Below are 24,385 nucleotides of genomic sequence, written 5' to 3' on the forward strand. Positions count from 1 at the left end.
CTTTATTTCTTTCTTTATCTGGAACTGAGGATTTTGTGATGGGTACTTGTAAACCTTACACCTCTCGGGTGCCCTCTCTCTCCTCTCTTTCCTTGTGCTGTTCTGGCTCCTGTCCTTCCACTCCCAGGAAATATCTGAAAGATAGTTTGGCATATTTTCTGCCACCTTCACATATCTCCCTGACTTCATGTTTTCTTAGCTGGTAGATAGCTTTTCAACATATATATATGTAATCCTTTTCACCTAGACTTGTGAGGAATTCCAGTCTCTTCCAGTGGGAGTTTTCAGGAAGGTTTAGGTTAAATGGGCCAATAAGGCAAAACATGTAGCAGGAGATCTCACCCTCTAAAGACATCTTTTCTCTTTCGCTCTTTTTTTATTCCCCTGGAAAATATATCAGAATATCTAGCTGTCAAAGTATTTAAACAATAACACCTGATCTGAAGATTGGAGTACAGGGCCTTTGAAAATAAAGATTGTAATCTCTGTGTGGTGTATGCAGGGACAGATGGAGCTGGAGGTCAGGTGTGCTGAGCAGCACAGTGCTGTGCGGATGCTGCTTTGGCACGGTGGCTCCTCTTACCTGAGCTCTCCTGGACATTCTCTTGAATTTTCCCTGGCATTTCCATCGTGCCATGGCATAATTATCTCAGGAGAGGACACATTCCAAGTCCAGTTTGAATTAATGTAAAACGTGTTGGTGGTGGCTGAGCTTTTCTCCTGCTGTGTGTGAGTGGGGTGAGAGACACGAGCAGCCCCTTGTGCTGGGTCAGCCCCCGCCCCCCAGGAACTCTTGTTGCAACCTTCAGGGCTGGGATTCATCCCAGATAATTTTAGATGTGTTGTTTCAGGTGCCTGTTCCTGCTCCTGAGAGAATTTAGGGAGATGCCTGTTGCACAAAGAAGCCTCAGCTGTCAGGGGTGCTGCAGACTGGAAGCCAGCCGGGTGATAACCCACCCTAAAGCCACACTGATCTCTCTTGCAGAAAAGGGGGTCAGGGATCCCTAGAAATAAGAAGATGTTTCCACTGCCTTAAGACTCAGATTTTCTGGAGATGGGAACCTCTGTAAGGCCTTGGCCTGTCCCAGGGCAGCTCAGGTCACAGCAGGGATCAGACACCCTCTGCTGAACCACCTTCCCCGTGCTCCCACTCCTCAGCACTGGGTGCAGGCTGCTCCCTGGGGGTTTTGGGCTGTCCCTCAGGGCTCTGGGATGGAGGCTGCTGTGTTCACCAGCATGAAGGTCTCACTGGCTGCCTGCTTATCCTCTGCTGCTCGGGCTGTGCCGTGGCACTCGCCTGGGAGGGATCTCAGCGCTGCCATAACCTTTGCAGCCCGCAGGAAAGGTGACTTCCATTTAGTTCTAAATTATGACATTATTTTATTAGATCTTTAAACTTTACTTAAATTTTTTATTTTAAAAGGGGGAGGAAGGTATCATATTTTAATTAGTAGCGGTGCCAAAGGAGTCCTAGATTAATTATTTGAAATCACTCCATCCAGATGGTTTTAATTTTCACAGCAGGGAACCGGCATCTTTTTAAGGTGATATTTTTCAAATTAAAATCAGCTTGGATATTACTCATACTGGCTGCAGAGCAAGGGGGTGGGGAACACGAGCCAGTGTGCCCTGTGTTTGTCCATCTGAGCAGGGGCTGCAGCGGGGACCTGCATCAGAGGGGTGTAAGCTGCCGGCTGTGCAGCGGGACCACAGCTCACGGCTCTCGTGCTGGAGGGTTTGGTCGGTGCTAGCTCCTACTCTGGCTGGCCAGAGCCTGTGTCTGGTGCTCAGAGTTGCTCTCAGCAGCTTTTTACTCTCAGCTGCAGTGGACAGGGAATGGCTTGCAGCTCAGAGGGAGCTGTGCTGTCCTGTCCTTGCCTGTATGGAGCCCTCACCTGACCCTGTGCTGGGTGGCCCTGCACCAGCTCTCGTGCCTGGGTGGTTTGGCCACTGCAGATCCGTGGTGCTCTGCCTGTTGGCCATGCTCCTGGACCAGGCTTTGCTGGCCCCATGACCTTCACTCCTGTGCTGGCTGCTGGTCTCCCTCTCTGAGGCTGACCTCCATCCTCTGCTCATGTGAGGAGAAGCCCTTCCAAAGTCACCCCTTTAAAGGCAGAGAGTCCCACCTTTGCTGTTCCCTTGCCCGTTAGTGCTGCATTGCACCTGAGCAGCCTCCCTGAGCTTCCTGGAGCAGTGGGCACTCACTGAGTTCCAGCCATGCTGTCAGCCTGCCCTTGAGGAGCTGCCCCTGGCCCTGTGCCATCATCCCCTCCTGGCTGGCTCACCTTGATGTCCTTACTCTGACAGGTTATTTCTGGCTCGTGGCCCTTCCTCACAGAGTGGTCACAGGTTTGATACTGCCTTGGCAGGTGAGGGGACAGAGTGGGCAGCACCCAGCTGTTGCTTGCAGGCTGCTCCCCATCACAGATAGCCAAAACCATGATGTGTTTCTGAAAAACTTCCATAAATATCCATATCTGTGCATGATTGCAAGTAATACTCTGCTGTAATACAGACATTATCCCACTTGCTGTCAGAAAGAAGTTATAATTTAAATATCCCCTGTGATAGCAGGTTTAACAAATATATCTAAATAAATGTAAGCAGCTAGTAACTGGAAACCCCTGAACTTACAGATGTGACTGAGCTGCGAGGGGAGAACTGTTTAGGGCCCTTGTGAGTTAAAGGTTTGTGATATTTGCACTGCTGCAGAAGCCAAAAGCTGACTTTACAAGTGGGAAAAATATTAATGTGTTTAAATGAAACAAACTCCTATTTCTATCCCCATGGTAAATCCTTACAATGAACATATTTGCTCTTAGAGGGCTTTAAAGTTTGAAATATGAATGCCAAAAAGAATGTGACTTTTTGCAGCACAGATCAAACATTCTGCAGAGTTTGGCAAAAGCTGCATTTCTACGGCGAGGCTCAGGACTTACAGGCGTGAGTATTTCCAGAGCAGGAGCGTGGAGCTGCACTTGCTGACACTCACACATTCTTGCATTGTGTTTCAACCATGTCTCCTCTCTCCCCCTCCATGTCGGAGATGGATCTGAACCAAAATGTCCAGTCTGCCTGATTCTGGCTCTCCAGGGAAATTCCTGGAATCCGAATCTTGAGCATGACTGGAATTTCTGTTTAGATTAGAGATGGAATAAAAGGCTGAATTTGGATCTGTCTGGGTTTTTGAGACGATGATGATGGCATGCTGCTCATCTGAGTGCAGCCTGGCCCCTTCTGCAGGTACAGCTGTGTCAGAGCAGGGCGTTCATGGAGATGCAGCAGAAATCTGTCCTCTACCCTAGCTCCTGGTGATGCTGCAAACCAGCTCTGGCATCAGGAACCAGCAAGACACTGAGATTGGCCACATTTGTCCCGGCTAGAGCAGGAGAGCTGGACTGCCAGAAAGCAGTTTGTGACCTCCTGGAAGCACAGCCAGGCATGGAGGATATCTGCAGGGTGGGTGTGCCTCAGACAGAACAAGCAGTGCCAAATTTCTTCCTGCTAGATGCTGGACCTTCAGGAGATCACTGTGATGTTTTGCACTGGAGTGTGCAGCTGAACCACTTCTGTGCAGTGTTTGAGGGCTGCTGGCTCTGAGGAAAGGATTTCCCTTCTCGTCATGCTAATCTTTCATCTTCGTGAGAATAAAGTCCATGTTCTCACCCTCCAGGAACCCTCCTGCAGCACAAAGAAGAGCACTGTCATTGGAACAGGCTGCCCAGGGCAGTGGTGGCATCACCATCCCTGGAGGTTTAAAAGCCATGTAGATGTGTCACTTGGGGACAGGGTGTGGTGGTGGCCACGACAGTGCTGGGGGAGTGGTTGGACCTGATGATCTTGGAGGTTTCTCCAACATAAGCAGTTCTCTGGTTCTGTTAGCACTGGGCTGATGTTGCTGATGAGGTGATGGGGTTGGTGTGGACAGATGGAGCCCACACACGTGTGTGGGTCATTCTGTGCTAAACCAGCTCTAAACCCAGAGTCTGTGTGTGGCAGCGAGAGGAGAGGGTCGGCCGCTGCGTGTCCCCGGGGCTGTCCCCGTGCAGAGCACCCCGGCGTGCTGTGGGTCAGCCGGGCAGTGGGACAGAGCCCTGGGGAGCTCTGCACCCTGGGACCTCATGGGACCATGTTGGTAAATGCTTTCTTTTCTTCTTCCTTTCCAAGCCCAGCTTCTAGTGGAAACAGACACTTTTGGCAGCCAAGTCCGGATCAAAGGGAAGGAGACCGATTTCTACCTTTGCATGAACAGGAAAGGCAAGCTAGTGGGGAAGGTAAGTGTTTCCTATTAATTCATTTGTAACCTGAGTGTTACCTTTAGCAGCCTCCTCGCGGCTGTAATGATGTGTTCGAGCTCCGCCTGTCAGCCTCAAATGAGAAGCAGGACGGGGCATGTGGGGTTTGCAGGGCAGCTCTCGCTCTCCCAGGTGCTCTCCTGAACGTTCTCCCGAGCCTCCCCAGGTGTAAAACGAGCCCTGCAGCCTCAGGGGCTCTGCAGTGGTGCTGCAGGTATGGACGGGGTCGTGCTTCACGTGAGATGTCACCTCAGCATCCCAGTGCCACCTCCACAACACCTTCCTCACCCGATCTCTCTTTGGGGGACATTCAAATATGGATTTCCCCCAAAATTCCTTTTGGAGAAATTCAGAATAGAAGGGCAGGCAGAGCTCTGTGCTGGTGGTTCGTGCTGGGCAGAGAAGGCTCCTTCCTCGCAGCCAGGAGCCAGGGAATGGTGTGGCACAGCCAGGGCTGGAATCCGAACATCCTGCTGGGGCTGGGCCTCCCGCTCCCAGCGCTGCAGGAGTGTTTTACTGTGGATGCCCCCCCAATGGAAGCATGTAACAAATTACAGAGTGTTCACTCCTCCAGCTTAACTTCTGTGCTGAAGTAATATTTTTTGTGAATTGACTTGTTTTTGTAGTTCACACAGTCCTTCTGTATTGGCATGGCTGTGGGCTTGCCAACCAGGCAGAGGCTTGTGCAAAGCTGAAGTGCCACCAAAAAACAAATGTCAAATAAAATATTCCAACCTTCAAACCTCACTTTGCACCACCAGGAATTCAAATCTAGCATCTTTGTGGCTGTAAAAAAGGGAAGCTGAATTTTGTTTTGAGTCAAGGCATTGAAAGCCATGCTCCCAAACAGAAACCAGAAACCAAATGGCTGTGGTGAAAAATTATTTACTGTTGTGGTCCCAGGAGTGACACCTGTGGGACACTGCCTTCCCTGGAGGATCCCTCCCGCCTCCCACTTGTGTTTCCTTGGGCAGCAGATGCTCTGTGGAGGCTAAGCCCAAGTTGTTTGCTGCCAGCCAGGGCCCCGTGCCTGACCTGCTTTGCAGCTGCCTGTCAAGGCAGGAGGCATCCAGGGCACTGCTTAAAATCAGGGAGAAATGGAAATCAGTGCTCCGGGAGGGCTGCAGCAAAGCAGCCAATTCTCTCTGCTTCCTGCACTGGTGCCACCACCCTGCATGAGACCCCACTGTTTGGTCTTGGACAGGGACATTAATTGTCTTAACTGGATTTAGATCATGTTGGATGCTTTTGAAGGTTGCACTGGACACAAACCTGCCTTTGATTTCTTTGTGCCTTAATTTTCCATCCTTTAAATGTGCTCATAACATTTTCCCCTGAAATGCTACAAGGATAATTTTGTTAATGTTTATGAGGTGCTGATACCAGTCATGGAGACCTTAGAAACACTCAGATGGGGTAAAATGAGCAGAAAACCTTACCTTTTCTTCAGCAGACCTTGCCCCAGACGGGTCAGCAGCGGCACAGGGCAGCCCACAGCCTGTCCTGTTTGGCACTGAGCGTCCAGGAGCATCCTGGCAAAGTCAGCACCTGTTTTTCCAAACATGCAGTATGTTTGTATGTAATTAAGGCTCATCCCTTGATTTGGCCCACTGGGCACTGTGGCAGGGCAGTTCTTTAGCCTGTCACCTTTCAGGCAGTGTGAACCTTTTCTTTTTCCCCCGATGTGCTTTTCATAGTGTTGAGTTGGCAAATGCTTTGTTACAAAGAATAAATGGGCCTATTCCTGTAAGTACTGCTGCCTTCCTACCCCAGCCTGTGACAAGTTCCTGGAGCAGCTGACCTGGGCCGGAGGGAACGCGGCATCGGGAAGGAAAATGTTCCAGACGTGTTGCCCATATTAACAGCTTCTCATGAGCAAAAAAAGAAAACAATAGCATGTCTTCTTGATACCAAGGAGTGTGGTTTTAATTAGTGTCATAGCTTCAGCTCTCTTTGTGGCAAGAGTTTGAGGGAATGCTTTTTAGCCTGAATGCTCTAAACAGCTAGTAAGCCCCAAGGAAAACGTGAGATAAAAGTTATGCCTAGGCTTATACAAATATTTAAGTTCAGTCTGGGGGTGGAGGGGAATGAAGCCCACGAAGTGATTGTTCCACGGTTGTCCTGCTATGTTCGTTTGGCAGGAGAGGAGCCATGGGACCAACCCGGGCCTTTTTCCCTGCTCGCTTCCCATTGCCTGACACTGCATAATCCCCAACAAGACCAGCACATGCCATCTGGCTTTGTTCTCCTCCTCACTCAGCAGTTTTGGATCCCCCCCAGCTGAAAACCTGCTTTGAGTTTAGTCCCTTTTGTGTCCCATAATCGCCTACAGAGAGTACCACGGTCAGGAGCAGGTTGTTATTGTTGTTCTCAGCCAGAACTGGTGATGAACACAAGAGCTCCAGAGATGGACTTTTCCCCACCTTGGAGCTGGTTGTGTTGCAGGGAAGCAGATTAACCCCCTGGGGGTTAAGAAGAGCAGCCTTTGTGTGTTTATATTTATTTCTGGTAATTGCACCCCCACCAGAGTTTCCCAGCAGAACCATCTGATGGAACCTGCTTAGGAGCCCCAGACCTCGGGGGTTTTGCCTCTCTCAGGCGTTGTGTGTGTGTGTGTTCACAGCCAGCAGTGACCAAAGGGCTTGGAGCTGTTTTGGGCTGGCTCCTGGCTCTATGTAACAGCAGCTGCTGGGGTCCCTGGAACTCTGTGTGATGCTTTGGAAAACTGGAGACGGGGGAGGTGTGGTACAGCAGTGACTTCTCTGTCTGGCTCTCTGTTAAAGATGAGCAGCACCCGGGGAAAACAGACTGGAGTGTGGTTTTTTGTGGATTCTTGGTGTTGTGTTGAAGAATGCCCAAGAAATATATGATTTTATCTCTTTTTACTTCTGCCCATATGTTTCTTTGCCTATGCGTTTTTGCTGCTACATAAAAATTGTAGGTCCTGACTTTTCCAGTCTTCCTGAAGTTTTCTATGGACCACTGAACTTTATTATAAAATAAAGAATGGTTTGGGTTGGGAGGGATCTTAAAGGTCATCTCGTTCCACCCCTGCCATGGGCAGGGACACCTTCCACCATCCCAGGCTGCTCCAAGCCCTGTCCAGCCTGGCCTTGGAATCTTGCAGGAATCCATGGGCAGCCACAGCTTCTCTGGGCACCCTGTGCCAGTGCCCTCAAAGTAAAGAATTTCTTTCTTATATCTGGTATAAATTTGCCTACTTTTGGTTAAAGCCATTACTCCTTGTCCTATTGCAACACGTCCTGCTATAAGCTTTGTCCCCGTCTTTCTTTAACCTCTTTTAAGTACTGAAAGGCTGCAATAAGTTCTTCCTAGAGACCCCTCTTCTCCAGCCTTTATGGTGGAATCAGACTACAGGGAGAGAGATTAAAATATGAAAATTCAGAACAAGAATGCCAGCTGCTTTTCTGAGAAACTTTTTTGTCTTTTTAAAAAAATTACGAATCCTATTTATTTATCTCAGGCTCTTACAAACACGGGGGGGGGAGCACTCTCAAAGGTGCAGTTCTTCTTCCAAGGAGAGGCACGATGTGACTTGTCCACTTGTGACAAGGCACAAAGTCATCTAGAACACAAGAACTCTGAATACTGGCAGTAATTCAGTGCTAGGGGCAAAGAGGAGCTGATGGTCTCTTTGGAGGAGCTCTTGAGTGTCTAACTGGTTCTCCTGCGGAGTCCTTCTGTGGTTCTTCTCTCCGCCTCAGCTTCTCTTATCTCGTGCATTGAGATAAGGCCATCAGTGAAGTGGAGATCTCGTGTTTGCTGAAGGCTGGCAAAGGTAAGTCTTTGAAGTCTCCCAGAGTGAGGAATGGCAGCCTGGGCTGAGCAGGTGGCTCTTGGCTGAGCTTGGCTCCAGCTGCTCTTGCTGAGCCTGTCCTTACAGCACATCCAGGCTCTCTAGAACTGCAGGAGGCTGCAGAGATTGCCTTCCCCTGCCTGTCCCGTCCTCTGGCAGGAGAGCGTTTGCAGTCGGGGCTCTCTGTGACGCCTGAACCTTCACACCATGGCCAGAGCCTGCCCCTCCCTTGGGCACGGCCGGGGTTGGTGGTGGCTGCATGGGGAGCAGGGCAGAGCAGCTCCTGGCCCCTGGCAGTGTCTGCAGGGAATTCCTTCTGGTTCCCTGACATCCACCCGTGGGATGAGGCAGTCTGGTCAGTGCTCAGGCTGCAGCAAGTGTCCATGGGGAGGGTATTTCACCCTCCCACCTTCTTTCAAAGATCCTCAGTGTCTGGTGTCCACACACCCTCAAAATCATTGCAGTATAGGAGCATTATTTTTGTAAAAGTGTTTTAATGAGTTTGATTTTATTCCTCCATTCTCTGAGCTGAATGTGAGCAGTGGGGAAAAGCCGTCTGGTGAAGGGTAGGGAGCTGTGGGCAGCTGGGTGGCTGAGGCAGAGCTCCAGACTGGTGACAGAAAATTTAGGTGCCTCCTGGGGACGTGTCCCTTGGCACCATGTCTGCAGCACTGGAGCCCTCCCAGCACTCCCAACGAGCAGTGCTGGGCTTTGGTGCCCAAGCACAGTCCAGCTCCTGAAAAAAGCTGTGCAAAGCATGGCCGTGCCAGGGGCATGCCCTGGGGGCAGGGGGCAGGAGGTGGCAGGGCTGTGCTGGCCACCAGGGCCTTTCCCCAGCCCTGACCAGCACCACTGTGCTGGTGCCACTGACAGCAGAGACCTGCCTCTCAGACACAGCATTTTTTCTGGTGTGATAACTGCTTTCCAAGCCAGTATATTTCTTAATGTTACCAGAAAGTTGCTAATACCATATGGCAAGGCTCTCTGTATTTTTGCAGGACAACAAACAAATTGTTGCTAGATGCCAGACTGCTCTGGCAGAGCTTTATCACTGATGCCTGCCAGCAGTAGCCTTTAGGGGATAGTAATAATTCGGGGTTGTTTACATTACAGCTTTAAAATAGGGGTTTTCTTGAAGCATGTGTGTGTTTAGTCAGGAAAGTTGGCTAAAGAACTCTGGCAGCATCAAAGACTGAAGGTACCCAGTGTGGCCTGTAAATGTGCTCTTGGCCTCTGTAACTCCTCTGGCCCCACGGGAGAAGGAGCTGTTGTGTCACAGGAGCTGGGGGCTTCAGTGGGAGCCACCCTTTGAGGGGCAAGGAGACACCAGGGGATTCTCCAAAGCCTTTTTGCTGCACCTGGAGCAGACTTTCATCAGCTGGCTTTGGTTGAGAGGGAGGCGAAACTTTCTTGAAAAGCTGTCTTTGAAACGCTGCTGGTGGAGAACCAGTTCATCACTGCAGGGCTGGGGGCTGAGACAAGGACACTCAGGGTGAGCCCCGAGCCTGGTGCCCTTTGCATGCCCCAGTCCCGGTGGCATGCAAAGGGTGCCAGTGTCCCTGTTGTCTGCCTGTGCCAGGGCCATCCCGGGAGCCAGGGGTGCTGCAAGGTGCCAGAGGTGTGTGGGGAGGGCAGGGGCACCCGGGGTGTGCAGTTTGGAACTGATGCAGTAGATGAGGTGTTTGCCCTCCTCAGCCTGTGTATTTAAAAACACACCTTACTGCATCTTGGATTCGGGGCAGGACTCTCAGTTTCAGAGGGTTTGATGCTTATCCAGAATTTTTCCAGGAGTTGCATACTATTCGCGTTGCTTGAAAGGGGCTTGTAAAACCTAACAATTTCTGGGGCTGAATGGTGAATTTGCAACATAAATGTGAGCAGGATTGGCGGGGTGTCGGGTTCAATAGCACGCGCGTTGTGGATCTCTCTGTGACATGTTCAGCCGTAAACCATTCCGACTTGGCATCTCATGTGAAAGCAAAACTTGACATGGCTCTTGCTGGATCTCGCTCAGATCTTGTTTTGAACTGTGGTCTGGGTCTTTGCTCTCCTGTGAGTCTGTTTTAGTTTAAGTCATCTAAATAAACACATGCAGTGGACCCTGAAGCCAAGCAACCTTGGACCCTGCCATACTTTGGGCAGGGAGACCTGATCCAGAACTGGTCTCAAGTGTCCAAAGATCTGGAATCAGGGCCTGCAGGACTGCAGAGGTCTTAAAATCAATGAGATGACAAAACCACTTTTATTTTGGTTGGGCCATCAGAATCTTCTGCATTCACCTGATCAGACTTTTTTCCTGCAACCTGTGGAAAAAAAATTGAATTATTGTTCTGAAAATTTAGAAGCTGAGATTCTCATGAAATTAAAAGTGGAAGTGGAAGCTAAACCACCCTCCTCCATTCTCAGACCCCAGACATTGCTGAGAAGCTGGAGAGGAGCTGCAAGAAGGGACCCTGGGGTTGCTGGTCCATGGCCAGTTGGATGTGAGTCAGCAGTGCCCTGGAGCCAGGAGGGACATCCCTGTCCTGGGGACATCAGGCTGGGCCAGGGAGGGATTGTCCCGCTCTGCTCTGGGCTGGGGCAGCCTCACCTCCAGTGCTGGGGCAGTTTTGGGCACCAAAAGATAGGAAAGTCACCTTTTAGCCATATGTGAACACCTCCAGTTAACTTAAGTTTCTCAGCACAGCCATAATTCTTCAAGTGTTAGCTCTGAAATAAAGCAAAGTGTCTTTTTATTAAAAAAAAAGAAAAAAAAATCTTCATTATATTATTTTTATGATAAGGACTCTCAGTTGCTCTGCTGGGGATGTGAGCATTGTGTCTGGTCACCAGAGAGCTGTGTAACACATTTACAGATTTATTGTGATTCCTCTTTAGGAAATGTCATGTTTCCTTTGGATATTCCTAGGAAGCCCCAGTTCTCTCTCAAACTGAGCTTTGCACAGTCAAGGTTCACTTGCAGACCAAGCTTGTGAGCTAGACCTCTGAATCTTTTCCTTATCCCGTGGCTGGAAGCCGTCTATCCCCTTCCAGGGAAGAAAACCATCTTCTTGAAAGCTGTGTGATAGTTTAATTTAATCCTTGCTGTGTTCAGGAAGCGTCACCATAAAGCTGCTGGCATCCTGTCCTCTGTGTTTCGTGGTGGCTGCAGCTGTGTATCCTGTTGGAATATTTCAGTTCCCTAAGGTTTAATGTTAATTAAAATTAGTGATGGGGATCCCTGAGCCCTGGTCATGCCTCACCTTGTCTGGGTGGAGAGGGTGTGCTGCTGAATGCATCTGGTGCTGACAGTTATCAAGCTGGATTTAATTGCCCTCCTCAGAGCATCTCATCTCCTAAGTACAATTTGTTGTTGGTCTTGAGCATCTCTAAGATGAGGGTGATGTTTCTGCTAAGCATTCCTTAGCAAATACACTGAAGTATTTAACTGCCAGAGGGAACAAAGCAGTGCAGCCCTGCCTCTCTCAAACGGATGCAGCTGAGATCACGTTCAGGAGACTCCTTCTCTTCAAGGACTGTTTCTCCTTGGCTTGCAGTTTGGTTTTGGATAGGAGGTGAGAAAAAAGAGGCTATTTTTGCAGTGGAGAATAAAACCTGTGCTCCAACAGTAGCAAAATAGAGTCTATTTGATATGGCAGAACTATTTTTAAGGTCAAGGAAAAGTAGATCTTGCTTAAATACATTTTTTTTCTTGAGATTCTCTTACATTGTCTTTTGGATACCCGAAGACAAGAAGTTTTCCTGAGGGAGGACAAGTCTCAAGTCTTGCATTTGCTGCATAGGGATGGAAGGTGGTCACTCACAGGCTGGAACAAATCTGGATGATCGTTTTTTATGGATGGCACTTGATTTGATGATGCATTTCTCTCTTCTCAGTAATAGAACTTGACATGAAGAGAACTAATGCCATCCTGCATACAAGCAATGACCTTTCTTGGTTCTAAATTCCCCCCATTTCAGCTTGCCCCAGGGAATGTGGTGTTGATACTGGAATGTTGGCTGGATGAGATTGCATTTGTTTGAGATGATATCTTACAATGCCAGTGTGCATGTTTGTTTAGTGTGAATAAACCTGGGACCGACCCAGGACTTGCTATGAGGTCAGCAACTGCTCTAGTCCCGTTATCCTGCTCCACTTATCATCTACACCTGATGTTTTAAACAATTTTTAAAGAAAAAATTTCCTCTAGTGGCACAACTCTCTGTATCCCAGGATCCCTGGGGCTGGAAAAGCCCTCTCAGCCCATCAAGTCCAAGCTGTGCCCGATGCCCACCTTGTCCCCAGCTCAGAGCACCGAGTGCCACCTCCAGCCCTTCCTTGGACACCTCCAGGGATGGGCACTCCACCTCCCTGAGCAGTCCATTCCCATGTTTAACAAATTCCTCCTGATGTCCATCCTGAACCTCCCCAAGCCTGGTTCTCTGTCCTCTTGTCCTGTTGCTTGTTCCCAGGGAGAAGAGCGACCCCCACCTTGCTACAGTGATATGTTGAATTTAGGCCTACATGAAATATGCTGCTGCTCTTCGATGGCTTCTACAGAAAGTTCAGGACTGGCCTGTGGAGGCTGGAAATGACTGCAGGAAAAGAGCTCCCAGCAAAGCCCAGCAGAGCCCCTCACCAGCAGGTTGTGCTTTGTACAGAGGGGTAAAACACCTTCCCGTCCCTTAACATGTGTGGCCCCTCCCAGCTTACATGTAACTGGACCTGGTGGGTGCAGGTAACGGGAGATGCCATAGATCTGCTCAGATATCACATCTGAAGCCTGCCTGGGGATTCAGACCTCCTGAAGAGCAGTAGCTTCCTGCTCCAGGGAACCTGCAGTTTTGACTTAAGTTTCCTAAATTTTCTCTTGGTTTAATGAAGTTCTTTTAAAAAGTAGTAGATGTTTCTCCTCATTAATAGTAAGCACATGTAGCTCTCTGAGGTGCAGTTAGGAATGTCTGTCAAGCAAATGTGCATCTTTCCAGCTGAAGCCAACCTGGTTTGCCCTAGCTCCGGCCGTGGCCACCCTGCTGCACTGTTGGCAGGAGCCGTGGCAGTGATGGAAGGAGCAGGTGAGGAGGCCTGTCCTGGTGTGACCTCAGCCTTGCCTGGTTCAGCCCCACAGGCACTCCTTTCAGCCATGTCCTCCTGTTCCTCCTGTGACAGAGAGCTCTCCCAGGGCAATGTGAGGGTTACTGAACTTAGTTAGAAAAGTGGAATTTTGGAATGAAAGGTAGAAGGAAAGAAAAATTTTAAACTGTTCTCTTCCTTCCTTGGTTCCTGCAGCTTGTGTCTGGCACAGACAGGCACAGGGCTCTGCCAAGCCTGGATGTCCTGACCCACGCATGCAGGACCGTGCCCTTTTTCCCTGTTTTTGGGAGGGATGGGGTGTTCCCAGTGTGTGGGGGCAGTGTGGGCAGTGCTGCTTTAAACGGGGCCTCTGGATGGAGATGTGCCCTCCATGGAGCATCTCCTCCGCGTGGTTTTGTGTTACTTCCCCGCCTCGTGAATGCACTTAGATGTCCTGTATACATAATTAACCTCTCTGCTGTGCTGGCAGACACTTTTATTGAACTGCCCATCATGACTCCTAAGTATTTTCCTCGGAGGATTGTGCAGGTTCAGAGGGCAGAGAGCTGGAGGAAACGCGCATGAGGCTGAGTGACTCTTGGCAGTTATGGATGCAGCTTCCCTGATTTACAGCCTGCTCTAGGAGCAGGAATGTGCATTTGGGTCAAGAGGTGTCTCTGTGGTCAGGATGCCTTGTCATAAATCCAGGATGCTGAGCATCAGGATGCTGCTGACGGATCTGTCCTGATAATGCCCATAAAGTGCACGGGGCTGGCTGAGCACTCAGGCTGGCTAGTGTGAGCAGGCTCTGCCCACCCCAGCACTGCGGGCTCTGGCAGGGTTGTGCTCAGCTCCTCATCGTGTTTTCTGAGCTGCCTTTAAAAGGTGTGTGTGTGTGTCAAGGGGGAGAGAGGGCAGTGCTAAAGCTGTGACATTAACACAGCTCCTGTATTGCCTCCTTCTACTTGGGATTTTCCAAGCCGTGTGGGGCGAGTCTGCAGGAGACTCCGAGCACTGCCTCTCTGACTTTGAGCTGCAAAGTGCAAAACTGCAGAGAAGGAACTTTCTGAAAGCCACATGTCCCTGGGCACGTGCTGGGTGAACAGCTCTGGGGCTGTCAGGGGTTATCAGTGGTGCTGGGGGCACCAGCCCTTGGCCCTCAGCTGGGCACGCTTCAGGAGCAGCTCATAGGGACTGCTGAGCCCTGCTTCTCCTGAAAACCCAAGCCTTCCCTGCTGTCACTGCTGTGACATTTAGGAAACACAGGGCAGGGTTTCTTCTGTATAATGCACTGGGTGAACCTAACAGTGTCAGTGTCCGAGGGAAGTGTTCTGCAGCCCTTTGAAATGATTGCTGAGCTCAGCAGGAGTGCCTGACACCTGGGGGTGGCATGAAATCCAGCATGGTGGGGTGCCAGTGCTTGGGAACCCCCTCGGTCGGTCTGTCTCTCTGTCTGGCGGGGGAGAGAAGGGTGGGTGCAGAAAAGGTCAATTTTCAGCCGTTTTCCTTGTAAAAGCCTCAGTGTGTGCCCTTCTTGGAAACCTTTTGCTTGAGTGGTAACTTTCCCTGCTCCAGGTTTTTTAGGAGGTGGGGGCATGGTACGGAGGGCTGGTATCACCACAGTTTGACTTAGAGCCTGGAGGCTGAGCTGGCAGAAAGGTGATAATTGGACAGAGACTCACCCCCCCTCTCACTTGCAGTGCCGAGGCTTGCCGTGCCCTGTGCCAAGGCAGCATTCCTGGGTTGTCGCAGACGTGTTTGGTGGCCTTTGGAGTTTGTTGTTATTTGCAGCACATCACCAGCCGCTCACCCAGAGAGCTCCTAATTGCAGCAGCGCTTGAGGAGGGGAAATGTTTTAACCCAAGCTTAGCTAACAGCAGGTTAATTTGTGCCCTGATCTTTGCAAAGAGAGAAACTTTTCAGTCCTGGAGCTTCTCTCCCCGCTCTGCGGTGTCACCCGAGCTGCTCGCGCCAGCTCGTTGTTGCTGTAAAAGCCGAGGGAAGTTTGGATTTGCTGGTGCCCAGTGCGCCAGATTTGTGAAGCATAAATGAGAAAACCTGCCCCGGCCTCCCTTTCCCATAAAGAGCTGCTCAGGTGGCTCAGCGTGGCAGGCTGCTGGGGGAAGGCGGAGGCGGCTGCTGCACCTGCTGATGCTTTGGCTCGGGCTGGTGGCACAGAGCTGCCGCGAATTCCCCCTGAGCTGCAAGCTGTTCGTGGCAGGAATGCCTCGCTCCGAGGAGCGCTCCTGCTACAACAACAAAGAGCTCTTTGATCCTTTCCATTTGGAGAACTTAAAACGAGAAAGCCAAACTACAATAAGACCAAGTTGGGTCATAAAAAGGAGAGCAGGAGCACCAAAGCGCTCCGGAGTGTAATTGTAGAAGCAGCAAATGCTTTGGCACTTAATTCTGCTTTAGTGTCAGTTCAGCATGTTTCACGTTTAGGACTAGAGAGCCCCTCGCCAAATGCTCTGCACAAACAATCCGGGGCTGCTCCTTGGTGAGCTCGGAGCGCCCCTGGCCCAGCGTGGCCCCCTCGGCTCTGCTGCCCTCAGCCACAGGCGCTGGAGCTGGCCCACGGTGCAGAAACCCTCGGCATACCCTTTACTGGAGGGTGAGCCTTGGGTGGGTGCTGCTGCTGTGATGCTGCTCTATAAAAACTCTGGCACCACTCAGGTCCCTGCCCTGGCACGGGGCAGTGACCCACAGCCACCGGGGCTGCTCCCAGCCCTTGTTCCAGGAGCCGCTCTGCTGGAGCCAGCCCTTGGTGCTGCTCAGGCTGTGCTTTCCCTTCGCTCTGCCAGGGCCACGCCCCAGAGGTTTCCCTGGAGGGTGGCATTTAGATCAGGCATCTTATAAGGCATTTATCAGAAATTTGGCTAACAGATACCACATCTTCCCAAAGCTGTTGGGGGCTGTTTAAAGAAAAAAATGCTCTGAATTATTTCTTTGCAAAGAACTGACCTGCAAGGTGGCACAGCCTCGTTGCATGGCCAGGCTGCAGCCACTGGGCCAACGCCAGCAATTTGGTGGTGGCTGGTCCCAGGTGCTGCCTTGCAGAGAGCCTTTGCAGGAGCAGGGGTGTGCCTCTGCTGCGTCCTGCTCTGAGCAGGGAGCATGCCTGGAACTGCTGCCAGTGGGAGGGTGAGGGCAAAAGGCAGGAGCACACACATGGAGCACGTGAAGCCCTCGCTCCTGCCCTGGGAGGGGACAGGGACGTGGGGCTGGGTGTGGGACCTCTCTGTCGTGTGGCCAGACCATCACCCTGGGCCAGGCAGCCCCTGTACAGCTCTGGGGCTTTCAAGAACTTCTTCATTGTGAAGAATCAGTCGAAAACATAAAGCTCCATGTTCTGGTGGGTGCGTGCTCTGCAGGGTGCACCCCTGCCAGCGCACTGTGTATGAAATGTGCCTTGGCAGCAGCTCCTGGCTGGCGTTGGTGATGGAGGGGGCAGCCCTGGGTCGTTCACACCCCGAGCTCCTGGGGAAGGGTGAGCCCGTGGCTGGAGCAGGGAGTGATGCTTGGCCAAAGCTGTCTCCCTTTCCTCTTTCACCCCCTCTCTTCGGAGGAGAGAGGGGATGGCTGACAGACCCAAGGAGTGATTTGCTATGGCTTAAATAGGGAACTGGTTAAATTTTAAGTGTTGGGCACCTGATGCTAAAAATTATTGAAAACCCTTACAAATTGATTTTTCCCCTAATAGATTGCTGTGGGTACAGCTCTTCATGGTGTAGGTAACTTGTGTGAATGATTTATCCTGTTGGGGATTACAAGGGAAGCTGTAAAATGATCTTGTCAGTATTTGAAAATCATTTGTGTGTCTGTGACGTGTCTTAGCACATACAGGAATGCTCTGCTTGGGGAAGTGAGGTCCTTATCCTGATTTATCTCTAGGTACTTGTAATGTTGCTGTAATTTCATGTTATCAAACCATTTAGCTCTTCCTCTTCCAGAACAAAGTTATTTTATCTCATGCTCCTTGTTTACTTCAAATTAGCCCTGAGGTTGGCCTGAAGTTGCACCTTGTTATTCCTCCACCTCCTGTCTCCGTCTTAGGCTCTGTTGGCAGATTTGAAGGTATAAGTAAATACTTTTTTGTTATTAATAGAATAAGTTCCCCCTCCTACACACATGTTTTCTTTTCATTCCAGTCTTCATTTTCCGTGAAAAACTGACATTGCAGTACAAGCGGAAACCTCCCAAATTGCATGAAAAAGCCTTAATTCTCCTAGCAACAAGGTCAGGGCTCAAATCCAGTCCCTTTCCCTGAGCATGGGGGGAACAACCCTTCCAATTACCTGCTCCCCCTGCGGTATGGATCCGGTCGGTTCACAGGCACCTGGGTTTGGGTGGATTTGAATCTCAGCCATGGTATTGTTTAAAAATTCTCCACTCACTGGGGAAGGGTTTGTAGTGGGCTGAGCCTTGAGAAACCTGGAGCTGGTTTTATGGCTTCCCATTGAAATCTGGTGGAACCCTGTGGTGTTGACTGATTTCCCCCTTTGCCACTCATGTGGCTTTGATCAAACCCAGGACTTGGAGAATGACACCCCCAGGAACTGGAACCACTGAGCTTTGCCCAGTTCTGCTGTTCATTAAAGCATTTGTGAGCTTCCAGTTGTGGATGGTAAAATGAGGACCTTTGTGCCTATCCAGGATGGAGACTGCTGGTCCTGTGGCAGACCCCTGTACAGGTCCTGGATTAGCTGAGTTGTTGCAAAAGTTGCCAGAATTTCCTTTGCCCTCTTAATGAGACCTTCCCTGGTGCCGAAAGCCTCGAGGCAGGAGGGTGCAGTGCTGACTTAGGGCAAACTTCACCTTCTGTCCCACGGATGGAACTGAAGCTCTGCCAAAGGCATTAAGTCCTGGAGGAATGGCTGGTCCTGGGAGCTGGTGCTGGACAGCCCATCCTGGCTTTCCTCTGTTGCTGCCCGTGTGCCTCCAGCCTGGGTTACCTGGGTGCCTGATGGTTCCCCTCTCGTGGGTATTCAGGGCTCAGGGGTGCAGGGAAGCCTGTGCAGCACAGCCCAGAGGGGCTCCCTCCTGTTCCATGGTCCCCTGCCCTTCCCACAAACTGCAGCAAACTCCACAGTGGTTGTGCAGCACCAGGGGTGGCTCCCCTGGAGGGGCTGTCCTTGGGGAAGGGATGGGGACCATGCAGGGCTTGGCTCCTCGCCCCAGTGTCGTGCCCAGAGGAGCCCCTGAGCAGAGCCGGGGCTGGGGGCTGAGCAGCTCACGCTGCTGCAACTTTCCTGTCCCCCCTGGGACATGATGGCTGAAGTGGCTAAAGACTGAGAGGGTCTGACAGTGTTTAGTTTAGGAGGGGAGAGTTTAATAGTAGCATATGTAGGCCTGCAGTTCTGAAAAACTCATTTGATTTCAGTGGGAAGCTGAACAGGGCTGTTGTGGAAATCCCTCCTTTGGCTTTGCTGAGCACTAAATGAAGTCCTGTGTGATGGTTCACACCTACTTATCCTGTATCTATTCCTTAATATCTTCTGATGCATAAGTCAAAGTACCGGTGCACATGACACGTGACATTCTAGGTGCAGCACCAGTAACTCAGCAGTTACAGGAGAGGTGTTCTGGCAGAAGGTTATGGGTGAGAATTTCCTCTGTGCTGAAGGACTTGAAGATGCTGTTGTGTGATGCTGCCACTCCCTCCAGTGCTGTGTGTGCTGTGTGAGAGTCCTGAATGCAGAGATCCGTGTTCTGCCGTGTTCACAGCCCGGTTCTGGCTGTGGTAGCCTTGATCTCCAGGCTGAGCTGAGCCCAGTTTGCCAAAATCTTAAGCCAGTGGCTCCATGGGGAAAGGAGTCCCAGGGAGGTGGGCATTCAGCTGTGGGGTGAATGGTCATGGTCAGAAACCTCCAGTTCAGTGCTAATCCTGGCTCCCTCTGCGAGGAGGAAAATACTTCAGGGATGTGGCTTTCTCAGCCAGCTCCGGGAGCTCTGGGTGGCTGCTTTCAGTCTGAGATGGAGGGGCTGCCAAAGGGGAAGGGCCAAGCCCCCTGTGCCACCAGAAATTAAACCCTCTTCCAAACAACCCCCCGCCCCCAGGAGAGCAGAGCTGTAAAACCAGGCACTGGCCCGTCCCCTCTCCGTCAGCAGCACTGGGGTGGCTGAGAACTCACTGCCACGTGTTGCCCCAGCCACAGTGGCATCGCGGTGCCAGGGGGATGCCATCCCATCTGGGAACCATTCCGGGGTGGGAACAGCCCGTTCCCCTGCTGATGTCACTCAGGGTTGGGAGTCAGAGCCGAGCCTGGGGTGTGCAACACCTCTCCAAAATAACCTCTGACTTCAGGGCCCTCCAGGGTCCCAGGGACCGGAGTGGGGCCGGGGACCTCAGCGGCTCCAGCACCTCCCTGGCTCTGCCCTGGAGCACCACGTGTGGTCCATCTGCCAGGGGCTGCACTGGGATGAGGTGGGGCAGGGTTTTCAAACTGCTGTGGAGGCTTAGACTGAGGCTTGTAATGATTTTAGTGGGATTTGGGTAGTTGTGTGTGCAAGCCCATAAGGTATTTCAGAAAACATCAGCAGTGAGGGGTGGAAGGGGAAACGCTGTTGTTTGGGCCGTATGAGATTCTGGGTTTGGGTTTTTTCTGACTAAGCATGATGTTTCCCTGGCACAAGTTCAATTCGTCCTCTTTCCCTAATGGAAAAAAGCAAAGCTGTATGTCTTGCTTTGCTTGCAGTTGAAGGCACTGGACTGGATAAACGTAACTGTTGTCTTTGAAAAATTTTTCTCCCCTTGGATAAGAGCATTAAAAAAAAGAAATTATGACCTCACGCTTTCATGCTTAAAAAAAAAAAAAATTCAATTTCAGCTGATGCTTATTATGGCTCTTATTAACAATGTTTGAACCAAAAAAGAGGTCCAGATGTGATGATTTTATTTATGCCAAATTGCGTTTTGGTCACTGAGCTTGCATTTGGATAATTTTTTTTTTTTTTTTTTTTTTTTTTCCTTTTTCAGCCTGATGGCACCAGTAAGGAGTGTGTCTTCATTGAAAAAGTCCTGGAAAACAACTACACGGCACTGATGTCTGCAAAATATTCAGGCTGGTATGTTGGATTCACCAAAAAAGGGAGGCCACGGAAAGGGCCCAAGACCCGGGAAAATCAGCAAGATGTACATTTTATGAAGAGATACCCAAAGGGGCAAATGGAGATACAGAAACCTTTCAAGTACACAACAGTCACCAAGAGGACTAAGAGAATACGACCCACCAACCCCAGCTAAAACCAGACAAAAACAGTGTCACAATAAGGAATCACAAAAAGAAAAAAAAAAAAAAAACTGCACCAGAGGAATATTTTTACATTAAAAATAAGGAAGAAGTTCTATTTTTGTACATTGTGTTTAAAAAAAATAAAAATAAAAAAAATTAATAAAAGACTAGGTGGCAAATGCTGGGGAAGGCTGTTCGGGATTTATTGTGACTTGAAAAATGAAATGAACTGCTCTATTTAAATTGACTTCTTGTTGTTGATGACACACAGGTGCTTATTTTGCTTTTTTGGAAAGGACAACTTTTCAAGCATATCCCCAGAGGGAAAAAAAAAAAAAAGAATTATTAAAAATAAATAAATAAAACCAAAGAAAACCAAAGGTCTTTCCCAAAGTTACTGAGACCCTGCCCCGCCAAGTGCCGGTTTGCAGTAATCTATTTATTGCCTGCTGCCCCCCGGCCAGGACAGGCAGTGGGAGCTGCAGGGAGTGAGGCCCGTGGAGCTCTCGGCGCATCGATCCTCTGTAACCTTCCTGACGACATAGGGAGTCACGGCTCCGTGATCCTGCATCCTGCTCACTTCTGGAGAATGCTGCTAACTACATTCAAGTGACTACAAGATGACCTAGTACACCAATGATAAGGGAATATTTTAAAACCAGCTATATTATATATATTATATATATATAAGCTATTTATTTCACCTCTCTGTATATTGCAGTTCCATGAACCAAGTATTACTGCCTCAACAATTAAAAAAAAATTATTTAAAACATCTGTACATATTTTTGCTGTTCACACTTCTTTCCCCTCCCTGAGTAGTGTTTTTTTAATGCATATTTATCCTTTATGCGAGGCCAGCAGGAAATGCTCAGGGTAGTTTCCCCACTATAAACTTCATTGCTGATTCTGTAGTTCCTCCTATTCCTTAATACCATCTTCCTCTTCCTCCCTGGTTGTTCTCACAAGGAAGATTCCCAGTGGGGTGATGGTGGGCTGAGGGTGAGGGAATCCACACCGCTGTTTTTCAAGAGCAGCACGTTTGATACTTTTCAGTCCGAGGAATATTTCCTAAAGCTGAGGCCAAGCAGAAAGTGAACTGGAAAATGAGTATCTGACTGCATTAACACGTGCTTATGTGTGGCTTGTGTTTCCTTCATTGGAGGCTTTAGAGGGGCTGTTGCTTTCAGCTGTTTAATTCAATATTGGGCCTTTTAAATTTGCCCTCAGCCGGACAAATCCGTCTCCTGCATGGTTCACCCAGCCCATCCAGTGACTTGCTTCCCTGGTCAGTCCAGCTGCCTTTCCTCCCAGGAATTCTGCACAGGATATGGGAGGTGTGAAGTGCCCCACAAGCAGAAAGTGGGGAAAAGAAGCAAGACGAAATAACCGACCTCAGATTTTAGCTGGAATGGCAACGGAGCCCAAGTGGAGTTTTAAGAAGCTCACTTGGCTGTTCCTTCTCTCTGTGTGCAGACATGGCTGCACTCCCTGGTTACAGCCAGGGCTGGAAATGCTCAAAGCCGCTAGGAAAGCTTTTTCTTGTTAATCAGGAGAATGACTCTCCCCAGAACAAGCTTTCCCAAGATAACTTTGAGAGCTGCAGCCAAATCCTGCAGATCAAAGCTGTTTGGGAGATGGTGCAGATAAGCATGCAAGCTTGAGGATGCTTATCTGAACCAATCTCCAAACCTTGCAAGCCTAGAGAAAAATGAGCAGTGCTAAGCAGGGTCACTCCATGCTGCTTCAGGAGAAGCTGGGCAGCTGCACAGGTGATGCCTCACCCCCAGCTAAGCACAGGACGTCACTCAACAGCCCCTGTCCCAGTGGATTACTGGGAGCTGCTCTGGTGCACCTGGAGACAGGCACAAAAGCAGGACCCAGTGGTGGAATTGGTTGGTGGGGGCTGGAAGGCTTTGCCAGCTTTGTCTTCAGATTGATTCATGTGGGAAGGATTTGGGGAAAGTTCAGAGGAGTGCTGGGGTGGAGGACTGGGAGCAGCTGGAGATTTGCTATATTAGTACCTCCAAGAGGAGACACCCAGTTGATTTCCAGAGTGAGAAATATTTTATGGGTGCCTTTTTTCTCCTTGAAATATTGCCATGGCCCATGGCCCACGGCCCTGATGGTTTCACTGTTAGAACGACAGGGCTTGTTTGCCATTGGAGAAGTTCAAAGGGGTGGGAGCAGTAAAGGCTGGAGAAGTCTGGGCAGAAGGGATCTGCTCTGAGGCTGGGAGCAACCAGGGAGGATCTGCTGCCTGTCCCACAATGCCCACTGAGTTTGGAGACTGGCACATGGGAGTGAGGAGCTGTGCAATAGTTGGGGCCTCTGTCCCTCGTGTCATTGGTTTACAAGAGTGTTTCCTGGACAGCAGTGGGACAGGCTCCTCAGGCTGTGAAAAGTCTGTGTGGTGAGGAGATCTGATGCTCACCTGGATTAGGTGACGCTGGAGGGATTTGTTGGCTAATGGTGCACATTAAGCGTTTGTGTTTGAAAATCTGCTTTCAGGCTTTATTAACAACAAAAGCAGGGGCAAAGATGAGAAGAATTCACACCAGATCCCCTTCAGAGGACCTTCACGTTGGACAGAAGGGTGCTCTGGGTAGGAGACGTTCAAGGAATGAGCACAAATAGGGGAAATCCATCCCATGCCCAGTGAGGGACAGCCCTGTGCTTGGGGCAGGCCCAGGGTGCTCCTGCCCTGGGCCGTGCTCGGGGCTCAGGCCACGGGCTGGCTGTAGGTGGCTGTCAACAGTCCCACTGGACAGGTCCCTCTCTGGCCTCCAGACCAGAGAAGTAACTCATCTGTCGTGTTCAACCTCATTTTGTCCTTTCAGAAAGTCTTCGGTCGCCCTGAATAGGAGCTGAGATTTCCCATGTAGGCTATTACATTTGATTTACTTTATAATTGTAGATTGTTAATGAGGATTTAATTGCTATTGTGGGATTCTCCTCAAGAGCGAGGGACGAAACATGAGTGATGGCATTCATGTGTACGGAGCTCTGGGTGGGCACGCTTTAACCAGTGCTCTGCTTGACTGGCTTTAATAAAAGCGTATTGGAGCCGCTGCCTCAGAAGCACTGCTGGGCTTGTCACGGTGTTTCCATAGCTGAGATCGGAGAGAGGCACCGTGGGATAACACCAGGCTTGGCTTTGTTGGGTGCAGCAGCCATTGAGACCAAGGGGAAAACTTGGTGGGTCCAAGGAAGTTTCTTGAGCGTGTTGCACAAACCAGAGCTGTTTGGTGAGACCTTCTGAGTGGGGCAATCTCCCCTGCTGTCCCTGTGAGGGTGAAGGGTCAGTGGTCACAGCTCAGCTAGGCTCAGTGTCTGGTCCAAGTAGGGCAAACCCTTCACCATGGTGCTGTTGTGCCCTGCCTGAGGCTTACCACTGGCCAAGAGGACAAAGAGTGTCCTGGTCCCCATGCAAGGTGTCTTCCAGCCCCCTGCCAAGCTGCCTTGGCCCACAGAGCTGTCAGTGGAGCAGGTGACTGGGTTCACATCCCTGTAGCTGGAACCCCAAAGTTGGTGTGGTCTTTCCTGCTCAACAGCAGAGTTGTTCCATTCTGTGTTGATGCAAACACGGGTGCCACGGCAGGCTCTGACCTGGAGCACCCCAGCAGGGCCTGATCCGCCCCTCTCGGCCAGCAGCTGCCTTTTGGCAACACTCCCTGCACAGCCCCGAGCCCTGCTCAGTCACACTCATCCAACAGAGGGAAAAGGGTCACACAAAGCAGGGGTGTCCCCCAGGAAAACAGCTTTTCTCTGCTGTCCACTCTCAAGGCATTGCACATCGTGGTTTGTGTCTGCTGCTAGGCAGAGCAGGTATATTCCTATGCATAATTTCCTGGTGCTGTGCCAAAGGGTGGAAGTTTATACTTAAGATTCACAACAGCTGTTTAAAGTGCCTATGTCTCGTGCCAGCCATACCACCTGAATGGCCAAGGGATATATATAAAACTTCAATTATTTTTTGAATGTT

The 24,385-nt window shown here is 50.2% G+C and overlaps 1 protein-coding gene across 1 annotated transcript in view; it reads left to right on the plus strand.

The window, feature by feature from the left end:
* The window catches only part of FGF18 (fibroblast growth factor 18), a 68,514-nt gene extending 47,339 nt beyond the window's left edge, over positions 1–21,175 (plus strand). Inside the window, exons 4-5 of the mRNA XM_042024595.1 lie at positions 4,168–4,274; positions 20,145–21,175. Of these exons, the coding sequence (XP_041880529.1) occupies positions 4,168–4,274; positions 20,145–20,411 (374 nt within the window). The 3' untranslated portion in view covers positions 20,412–21,175. The remainder of the gene's footprint in view (positions 1–4,167; positions 4,275–20,144) is intronic.
* Positions 21,176–24,385: the final 3,210 nt, after the last annotated feature.

This window comes from Corvus kubaryi, unplaced genomic scaffold (genome assembly GCF_017639235.1).
Source record: "Corvus kubaryi isolate FWS band 111438036 unplaced genomic scaffold, C.kubaryi_AGA036_p1.0 128, whole genome shotgun sequence".
NCBI lineage: Eukaryota > Metazoa > Chordata > Aves > Passeriformes > Corvidae > Corvus > Corvus kubaryi.